The sequence below is a fragment of the Rhipicephalus microplus genome, chromosome X (assembly GCF_043290135.1).
Source record: "Rhipicephalus microplus isolate Deutch F79 chromosome X, USDA_Rmic, whole genome shotgun sequence".
NCBI lineage: Eukaryota > Metazoa > Arthropoda > Arachnida > Ixodida > Ixodidae > Rhipicephalus > Rhipicephalus microplus.
Genome location: NC_134710.1, coordinates 120,616,098 through 120,627,080, shown reverse-complemented (window position 1 = coordinate 120,627,080; position 10,983 = coordinate 120,616,098). Strand labels below are relative to the sequence as shown.

General features: G+C 44.9%; 1 protein-coding gene across 1 annotated transcript; it reads left to right on the top strand.

Moving 5' to 3' along the window:
- Window positions 1-4,395: 4,395 nt before the first annotated feature.
- LOC119176376 (uncharacterized) lies at window positions 4,396-10,525 on the top strand. The gene is made up of 5 exons (XM_037427628.2): window positions 4,396-4,617; window positions 5,312-5,475; window positions 5,734-5,863; window positions 7,303-7,573; window positions 9,160-10,525. Exons 2-5 carry the CDS (start codon window positions 5,465-5,467, stop codon window positions 9,189-9,191), a joined length of 444 nt encoding a protein of 147 aa, XP_037283525.2. The 5' UTR covers window positions 4,396-4,617; window positions 5,312-5,464; the 3' UTR covers window positions 9,192-10,525.
- The last annotated feature ends 458 nt before the right edge of the window (window positions 10,526-10,983 follow it).

The window sequence follows — 10,983 nt, the reverse complement described above, 5'->3', positions numbered from 1 at the left end:
ACTACCTCAAGAACACAATTTTTTTTCTGAGCATCCCATCAGTATGCAAGAAAAATGGCTCCATGTAATAAATATAGGACACCAGGGCTTAGTTGTTGTAGAGTGAAATATAGTGAATTTAAAGACATCTATTTATTTAGCCCTGTTAGTGCAAGTTATCGTTGTGAATCTAACATATAGCAACCACGTATTCGGTACAGCGCCTAAAATGTCCCGTAGCAAAACTTTGCGCTTGTGATACACAGCTTCTCATTGCACTTGAATGACCACTGTCTACTTATTGAACACTTTGGAAGAGCCAATATCGTAAAAATTGCCGAATTCTGCTTTGCCGGGCCAGAATTATTTCCGGCCATGTTTGCAATGGCAACCTGATTGAACTGCACATCGTCGACGTCATCTTCTAGCTCCATCACGCATCATTAATATATTTCATGAAACGAATTCATTACGCACTATCTCACTATTAGCTACCCCTTACATATTATCTAAGTGATGTGGGCAGGTTTATTCACTAGAATAACAAGAAATTGGGATCTTTTAGAAAAGCTATACATCTGGACTAGCCTAAATGCATTCAGGGGTCTGACAACTACTGAACCCTGGTGTCCTATTTTAGGACATCAAGGTTGTCCACTGCCTCGAGCGATACATTAGTATTAAGGAAGACCCACTTTGTAAATCGCACGTTAGAGATCTTAGAAACAACATGAAAGAATACGATAGCTACAGATCTAATAGTTAACCAGTAAGGTGTCATTTATTATTTGGCTGTGGCGAGTGTCGTCGTTATTGCATTCCGCCGTTTTGTTTTCCATATTCCAGAGTTTCAAAGAAGACGATGCCGAAAAAAATTACTACCTGTGCCTGCGCAGGTGTATTGAGCATAGTTCGGGTACCTTCTTGAATTTCTGACTTCATTACGTCACATTTGGCAGCGAAATTTCTTCCCGTCCTTTTTATAAGACGCGAGGGCCGAAAGAGTTAACGTGCACCCAAACCTGAGCACAAGGACCTAGTGTCTTTTCGCCTCCATCGAGAATTCAGCTGCCACAGCCGGGTTTCGATCCCGCAACCATTGGGTCAGCAGCTGAGTACCTTAGCTACTAGACCACCACCGCGAGGCTGTCATAAGCACCGAGGCGATGCTTTCTGCAGAAGGGGCAATGCCATGCGCGTTCGTTATTTTCACCCTCGTTTCATCCGGTTTTTGCCAGCAAAGCCTGTCAGAAATGTTAAGCACGAACTACGCCTCATTGTTTGAGAAATTTCGCGATCATTGTAGACTTTTATGTCAAAATTGCGCTCAAGACTCGAACACTCGAGCTTATCCCAGAACTTGCGCGACGAGTACTGAAAGGTCAGAAATATTTGACTGCACCTGTATAAATACCGACACACTTCGCTGCTTGTCAGCTGATCAGCGGCCGACGCTCTGTTCACCGCTGTCAGTGCCAGTGTGTGTATCAGTGTAATCTGACTTTCCGTTACCATTCACAAGTTCGGCCTAATAGTTTCCTTTTAGATCTACAGTCTGCTCCCTTCGTCGCCGTCACGACCCCGTGAAATGTGGGATGGCCAGCGAACGGTTGTGCAGCGCGAGCAGTCTTTTTTTTTTAATCAAGGAACTCGCTAGCAGACACTGCTTGCGTTGGCGTAGCAAGGCCAGAGAGGGGTAGCGTAGGCAAAGAGAGAGGGGGGAGGAGACGCGCACGCGCATTGGTGGTATAAACGCCGTGGGGAGGAAGCCTATAGAAAAGAGGGAAGTGAGCGTAGGTGAGAAGATGCTCCCTGCGTCGGCGTTGCGAGACAGAAGAGGGGAACTAAGTAGAGGAGAGCGAGGGGGACGCGCATGCGCAATGGGGATATTAACGCCACTGGGACAGGTGCCTAGAAAAGACAGAGAGGGAGCGAGTGCAAGCAGGTGGTACAAGAGAAGTAGAGAGAATAACGTGCAGGTGTTGGAGAAAAGGAAGGAGGGCTGCGAATGCGTAGTGTGAGTGCGGACGCTGCCGACGCCGCGTGACATAGGCCCGAGCAGGAGATGCTTTATATAAAAAAAGGGAAAGGGGTATTGTTACCTGCCATTGTGGTCGTCGGATATATGTGGATTCCGAGGCGGAGTAAGAATTACTTCCACATACATTGGAGATCAGGAACACACTCCCAGAAACTTTGCTTTATTGCTCGAAACTGCTAGAGCACGCGTGAGCTCGGCGCCAATTCATGTTTTCCTCGCACTGCCTGTCCCAAGTGCGAACAATTGACAATGCTTCCTTGATGCGCAACATCACGAGAATGTATCCTCTACAGACTTCACTGAGGTGATCAGCGCAGGCGGCTCCTAGTTATTGCTCAACTGGCGAGAGGTTGACAGAGTGGAGCCTCGGTGCGATGAGTTCTCGGCGGAGGAAACTCTTCCTGGGTGCCCCATCACTGGACATTCAGAGAATCTGTGCTGTGATGTTGTACTCAACTCGTTTCCTTGGTGTGGCTGGTGGTCAGTAACTGGCTGGGCCGAGGAGGGGAAGCCAAGGGGGAAACCCAGTGGTACACCAGGGAGCTTGTCCATGGGAGAACCCGCAGATGTTGGCAAGTCGGTCCTCGTGCAGAAGCTCATGGCTGCTGCCGCATTGACTTCTGCAGCAGAAGCGTGGGACACAAGAGGCATGGGAGAGTTGTGCATGGGCGCTTCTCGGAGTCGTGCGTTGACAGCCAGCAGTTGGTCCCGGCATGCTTGCAGGCCACTGATTCGAGACTCCAAGTCCATGTTCTCTGAGCGCAGCTGATGAAGACACGACAACAGCGATGCAATGTCAAAGTCATGGTTCTGCCTCATGAGAAAGCCAGAGTCCTCGTCCCACTGACGTTTACGCAGCTGCTCCAGGGTCTGCGGAATCAAGCTTGGTACAGGGGCTGATTCGGGCCATGCGGGACTCCAAGGCAAGCTGACGCAGGGGGGCCCGTCTTGACACATTGACGCCCAACCTTCTGGGGGCATTGCTGATGACACTCGCCCACATTTGTCCTCATGGTCCGTCGATGGCTGCAGCACCTTGCCTTGAATATTACTCGACTCAAAGGTGTCATCGTAAGACTCAACGCGGGCAGGCTGTGTAAGCACGGAATCAGCTGATGCAGGACGGCTGCCTTCTTCCCCACCCGGGCTCAGCTTTCGGTAATATGTGTGGTAAATATTGCCACTTCCCATCACTGAGGGCAGGCCGTTGGTGGCTCCGCCAGCGGCCGCCGTTTGGGCAGACGGTGACCGCATGGGAGGAACCTTCTGTCGAAGCTTCGGGCACCCGGCGGTGCTGCGCTTACTGCTGCCCCCCGCGCTGCAATTTTCTGTGGTCTCACGCTCTCCACTGATCGACGGCGATGGTCTGCTGCTGCAACCCTGGGATGGAGAGGGCCACTTGGCATTTGGCCTCTTCTCGCCATGGCGACTGCTGCTCACAAGGTTTTCGTAATTACTACTGAAGCTGGGTTTTGGGTTGATACTGGACAGTGAAGATGGTGGGGGAAAGAGTGGTTCTGTCTTGGCCTGCAGCAGAGGTACAAGTTGCTGTTGCTGTGGTGACTTCTTCTTCTGTTGAGGTTGCTGTGACTGCTGCTGTTGAGCAGCTGCTGCTTCCTGGTCAGCTGCAATAATGTGCTGTGAAGCTTGTGATGCCGTTGCGGCTTGCTGTGCAGGCCTCTGGGCTTTGGACTCCTCGGTGCTACCCAGCGGACGACCCCACTTGAGCTGCCGCTCCCCAAACACAAGGCTGCCTGTCTGCACCACCGTCGCTTCCGTCAAGTTGGCTGTCGTGAATTTGCCTGATGGCTGAGGCAGCGAAGTACTAGATGTGGCCATGCATGACGAGGGCGACGACTCTCCAGATGTGGCTTCATATTGGGGCTCTGTGGCATTGCTGCTGGAACCACCTTCTGAAGACACCTGGCCATTACACGACGGCCGACTGCATCCACGCCGCTCCCTGCTCATACTGCTGTGACGTGCCGACGTGGCCCTGGATATAGGTGGCTTCTGAGGCGGCGAGAGACTCACGTTCACACACTTTGGAGATCAGGAAGGATCGATTGCTCGAGACTGCTCGAGCGCGCGTGAGCTCGGCGCCGATCTATGTTTTCCACGTGCGAAGGCCTGAGGAAACCATAGATCCATAGAAACCAAATTTGTCGTTCTATTCATGTCCCAAAAAACACACTTGTTTCTGTTTTAAAACAATACTTGCATTTATAAAAAGTGACGTTTTTTCAACTGAATATGTAAAGTGGTGATAAACAATATTTAACAAACACAAAATATCTATCTTCTAAGTTTGGAAGACTGCGTGATGAAGTGCTGGCAACGGCGATCAAAACGAGCAACAACTAACAACGCAAACGGCAAACCGCTGGCGTGTTGCGTGGTGTGTTGTTCTGGTGCTAAGTGTACTTGTGCTGTTCGTTCGAAGCCGCGCAATGTTGCACCTGGACCGCCGCAGAAGGCTACTGCTATTAAAGAAAAAAGTGATCTTGATTCAAAAGCAGCAAAGGGAAAAGAGACGCAGGTGGTGGGTGAGGCCTTCATGGACAGAGTGTCACTCCGAGAGCGAGTTTTTTACGACGGTAAGTAGCATTTCTTTTTATTCGGTGGTCATAAAAGCGTGTCATTGAGTGATAACTGTGTTATTTTCTTACGCAATGGAGTGATGATATTCTGAACAGCTTTATTGTAGTGCGAAAGGACACAGGTACGCGAAGAGGCACTTATGGCAATGTATTATGAACACTAAAGTATTCTGGACCATGTACTCTTCAAAAGCATGCCGTCTACTTCTACTCAGAATACACCTTTCGTTAGTCTTATTGCTTTGAAAAGTTCGCCGTAAATTTGCTCACTTATCTCTTTCTCGTAAACCACCACCATTACCACCCATTTCTCCCTTGCCGACATTTCCCTGCAACCAGCCACCATCTGTTGTTGCCAAAAGCACCCCAATGAAGTAAAAGATATAATCTGCCGCTGTAAACACCACGCCAAATGTTTCGTTCTGCGCACAGCGAGAAATTAAAGCCAGCTGCCAACACACACCACTGCATGGACTTACATAAATATATTTCAAGACCCTGTCCATGATAACTTTCAATCCAGCACTTGTAATATATATTGTATTTCTCATGCAACATGTAAATGATTATGTTTATTTCGGGCATATTGTTCAGTTAAATTTATTTTTTAGGTTTGTCTCAGTGACAGCAAAACATCAGTTGCATCAGAAAATTTTCTGCATTAGCTGAAAAGCATTTCTTTCTCCCCCAGATGCAGCAAATGCGGCAAGGCGACACCGAATACTTTCATAAGTATTATCGGATGCTGCCACATCAATTTGATTTCATTCTTCGGCTTCTCCAGAAAGACCTTGAAAGGTAGCATGCTATTAGGGAGCCAATAAGCCCTGCTGAGCGACTGGCCATGACACTCGGGTAATATGGTGATATGTGTACTTTTGTTTTTCCCTGTGATTATTTTACTTTTTCATACAAATGTTACATTGTTTTGCACAATGCAACCCATACCCCCAACTATGTGTTGCACCGTGCCTCTCCGAATTCCATCACCAATTCTAATCAGGTGGCACCCACACATTAGAGCCATGTATATTTATTAGTTTCTACATGCACCAGTGTTTTCAAGATGTTTACTGTATACTCTTACTAATGAAAAATACATTTGTATTGCAGATACCTTTCATCTGGAGACCTCATCCAGGATATTGCACTTGCTTTCAGAGTTGGCATATCTACGGCGCGCATGGCTGTGAAGGTCACGTGCCATGCTCTTTGGATAAGGCTTCAGCCAATGTACATGCCCGTGAGTATACTTTCTGGCACATTATTTACAGGTAGTGCTTAGCGATTCTGCACAGTGTGCATCAGGCTTCAGGTTGAGCCTCATTGTTTCTCACTTGATTCGCTATTCAACTTTCATACCATCCTTCAGTGCAGTGAGGCCATCTCATGCCACTTTGAATGGTCCCTTGCTCAGTGGCCCTTAGGGAAGGCTTATTTAGTGCTTGTGCAGCGTTTACTCTGCATAGTTTGTGTCGGTTACAGTCATGCGTAGCCCACTTATGACCCTGACTGAGCACGTCACCTCACTTCTGGCCTGGGCTGGTTGGAAAATTATTGAAAAAGAAACGTTTTTTTCTCTCTCTCTTTTTGTTCGCTCGTAAGCGACGCAGTCAACTAATTTTCTGAAAGCGTTGACAGCACATCGCAGAGCACGCCGTCGCAAGAGAGAGCTATTTTCAGCCCACATTGCAGCCAGATTCCATTGGTGTATCTGATATTGTGGCACTGGAGCATTGTAATAAGTGGCTCATTTTACTATAAAAAGCATACTAAAGTGAACAGTGCCATCCCTGTTTTTTAGTTATATTTGATATATTGCTATAAACAGTGTCTTAACAAGTGGATGTGCTTTCTGGAGGAGCTGCCGCAAAGTTGGATACTTCAAACAGTTTGATTTCCATTGTAAAGAAAAACATGTTGTGTTTGTTTACACTATGGCCGACCATGCCATCGGCTGGAATCGTGTAGTCTCTGTACCTCTGAAGTTGAGAGTACAAACATTTTGCGGCAACCTTCCACACAACTGCTCTCGTTAAAATCACAGATGCCTTAAAAAAACTCAAAATTATTAGCGTGCTTGCATTATTCCTTCTTAAATTGAGAATTCTAAGCGCCACATTGTCAGCCGCATAATCTCATTAAGGTGCGAATGTCATTTAGTTTGAATGACATTGAAACGTCCAGTGTGGCAGGGGTATTACCTGCACTATTAGATAAGGCAACTAGTTGTATATAAGTAACATATACTCTGTGTGTATGTCATGGTTCTTAATTTTTGCTTTGGTAACTTTTTTTCATGGCATATGCTCATTTTCATAGACGTGAAAGTTAATAATGGTGTCAAGTAACAAAATGTGGGTATGCTCACGGCATTGTGTTGTCCATCACGCAATGCTGTAAATGTGCTGTTCTCTATAGTTATTCACAAAAATAAAGTGTGTACAGTGGTAAAGCAACCCTGTTGACTAATCATAAAATAATGTACAGTTATTTGAAACATCTGAAGCATTGAATCTTTTTATTTTTTCAACACTGCTGTGAAAGGTTATTCTTTATGATGAAATTACTTGCTCAAGGTTTCTTGATACCATAAAGTAGAAATGATTAAACAACTATTAACCTGCTTGTAGATTCTCCTGCAGATTCTCATGCATTCTAAAGATAACTTGTTTATTGCAGGGCGCTTACTCCATTGTGCTGCTGGCAGTCGTTGACTGCAATTACAAATTTGTCATGGTTGATGTGGGGGCCTATGGCAAGCAGAGCGATGGAGGCGTTCTCGAACAGTCAAAGTTCGGCAAGCGGCTTCAACAAGGAAAGCTACAGCTGCCAAAGGACTTGCACCTTCCAAACACAAGACTTCCGGCTCCTTGTGTGTTTGTTGGGGACGAGGCCTTTCAGCTGAGGACTGATTTCTTGAAGCCTTACCCAGGACGTGGTCCGAATCCAAGTGAGTGTTCAACTACCGCTTGAGCAGAGCACAGTTAGTTCATATAATTTGAAGCTGCATGATTGTTATAATTGCAGTCCCAGAACGTGTGAAATTTATTACTATTCTATAGTGCCAACATCATACAAGTAGTCAACATACCGAATTGTTTGTACTTTATTTTCAGCTGCCATATTTACTAGAATGTTATGCAAGTTTATTTCTCAGATTTTTGCTTTCTGAAGTCAACCACCCTCGCGTTGTGGTCGAATGCCGAAATGAATATTTGTGTTTCCTAAACGCACAAAAAGTCTCCTCTTGCGCTACAGTAGAGTAAATGCTGTAATTTGTTATCATAAGATGTCTGAAATCTAGATTGAAGATATCATAACATTTCAGTCATCCTACTCTTCTATTTTGTTCTCAGATTTAACATGTTTGTAGACACACTGGTCCACTAACTACTATTATGTTTACCTGGTCGAGAAAAACAGTTTTTACATCATTGTGCTGATGTCATTCAAATCGCTCATGCTCTAAATCAAGGGCATTTCTACTAGAGAAGAGCTTCTTTATGCAAGCCCATGTTAGGAATATATTAAGAGGGTATGATAGGGAGATTGATCAACACCGAGCACACAGGTGTGCTCAAAGCCATTTAAGATGGTGCCTAAGACCTCACCTTCTACTAATGTGCAGACTCTTTTCCATCATTGTTTCTCTGTGTACGCTAAACAATATGGAATGATTTTTTATAGCAAGCATGGCTAGATGGTTTGAATATGTCCCCTTCTTACCATTTTCATAATTTTTTATCGCAAATTTTCGCACCAAACAGCTTTTGCAGCATAAATATTACTGTACAATGTGAGCACATTTTGTGACTGTTTTCAGTTCGGTCTTTTTCAATTGTGTCGAGAGTTGTGAAAGCTTTGTGGCGTCAAAATGACGTTGCGGAAGAACGAACCGAAACAGGCAGCGTGCTGCTCGTTCAGCTCCAGGGAATCAGTGGAGGCATAATTCAGTTTAATAAGTGGATACCATGAGAATCACGCCCCAGGACAACTTGTTTATCCTTGCTCACCCAATAAAATAAAAAGACTAAGGCAGGGCAGGCAGACACTAAATACAGTCTAAAATTTGATGCCCCGCCGCGGTGGTCTAGTGGCTAAGGTACTCGGCTGCTGACCCGCAGGTCGCGGGCTCGAATCCCGGCTGCGGCGGCTGCATTTCCGATGGAGGCGGAAATGTTGTAGGCCCGTGTGCTCAGATTTCGGTGCACGTTAAAGAACCCCAGGTGGTCGAAACTTCCGGAGCCCTCCACTACGGCGTCTCTCATAATCATATGGTGGTTTTGGGACGTTAAACCCCACATATCAATCATTATCAGTCTAAAATTTGATGGTATAGAATCAAGTACATGTGTTTGTTTGGTAGAGCACAATAAAAATTTTTGCATTGAATGAACTTGGTTGCTGTGTAAAGGAGAGTGAATTAGTATTTTGCTTGTCCAGAGTTTCGTAGAGCTCAAAATTTACGTTTTTAGACCTTTAATTGATAGAACTGATTACTCACAACTTTCTGGAAACATTTCTTGCTTTATTCAGGAGGTGTGCCGAGAATGCATTTGGCATTCTAGTCACAAGATGGCGGATTCTCGAAAGAACCATGGGAGAGAGCCCAGCAAATGCTGAGTGGAATGTCAAGGTCATGTGTGTGCTACACAACTTCCTCATGGATGCTTACACAGCAAGTGAGGACTCCTACTGCGGTCCCGGCTATGCAGACTCTGTGAGCCCCCTCGGGCAGCGGCAGGGTAGCCAGTGGCGACAGCAGCTCGTGCAAACACCCTTGCAACTGGCTCGCACTAAGGCCCACAACTTTGCCAAAATGGCAAGGTATGTCAGGGACCTCTATACGACATACTTCAACAGTGCTGTAGGATGTCTTCTATGGCAGGATGCTGTGCTATGAAGAGTTTAAGTGCCAGACACATTGAAGCTCATTAATTTAATAATTGAAAATAAGATTTTCTGGTAATTCAAATGAAGCAGCATGGTTCACCTAAGCACCATATAATGTTAATTTCTGTGTAAGAGTGCTATCTTTATAAAAACCATTCGGTGGCAAAGTAAAAACTAAAATGAAAATAAAATGGCTTTACTTTGGAACATTTAGACACGCACCTCAGCTACTTACATACTCACCATTTCTAGTGAGGTATTTGTTGCAGTGCGGCAAAGAGTCAGCACCGATATTGCATCAGAGCATAAGTTGCCCACTAGAAACTACTTATTTACTTCTTTCTCATCTGCATACAACCACTAAAAAAGAAAGATCCTAGAAAGCTCGCATTTCTGTGCGACAAGTTGAGTGCCACTGTTGGCATTTATAGGCATATGCATCTTTTCTCTCATTCTGTTCGCCATGAAATGTGGGACAGTCGATAAGTTTAGTCTGGAAAGCTAAGTGGCTGACAGTGCTTGCGTTTACCTCGTATACGCACATGTTCCTGCACCAGTAGAAGTATAAAAACCTTGTAAGCGTTTAACAGAAAGCTTTTATCGATGGATTAAGGCAATGCTACAACAAAGGTCAGGTTTTTATGAGACGAGCTTTTTTTTTTCAGAATAAAAGTGACCACTGCCTTCTGTCAGTCAATAACCATGTCACACAAATGCTCAAGACTGTAAAAAAATGAAATTTTCAGTGACATTAAACAACAATAAATGTAAAGCATGTTGTTTAATAATAATAAGCACACTGTTACGCACGGCAACTCCTTTTAAGTGCACTGTAAGTACCAAAGTGTCACAGTTTATGTGATACTAATAATAATAATACCTTTTATTTCTTCAAATAAAACAGTACATGTGACAAGGCCTGCCAAAGCCAATTGGTGGCTTGAGTGTGTTGCATAGTAATACTTCTATGTAAAGATACCATGGTCAAATAAACACAACTAAAGCTCCTCGCATGATCGATAAACTACAATGCCTGTACACCTACCAAAAGCACACAAATGCATAACCTAGAGTTTTTTTTTTTTTACAACCAAGTCGTTATAAAATGCTGCATTTATACAGCATTCAATAGTCCTCCTGCTTGAGAGGATGCCAAGAGCATTTTGCGATGTGCTTGAAACAGAAGCGGCACCCACTGTTAAATTATTCTGGTGAATAGAGGGTACAACGACAATAAACAACACTCGGGAAAGTTGAACTCGCTGATCTTATTACAATGCATTAGTAGCTGAGCAAGACCAAATGCTTTCGCATGTCATTTTAGGCATGCGTACCAGAAGATGCAGCATGAAAGTTGCTAGGATAGGGACTATCGGCACCTGCCATTGAGTTGACGGACCAGGAGTGCCTGGCTTACAAGAAAAAAATCAATGAGCTTCAGAACATACATTCATGAAATTTATTTAC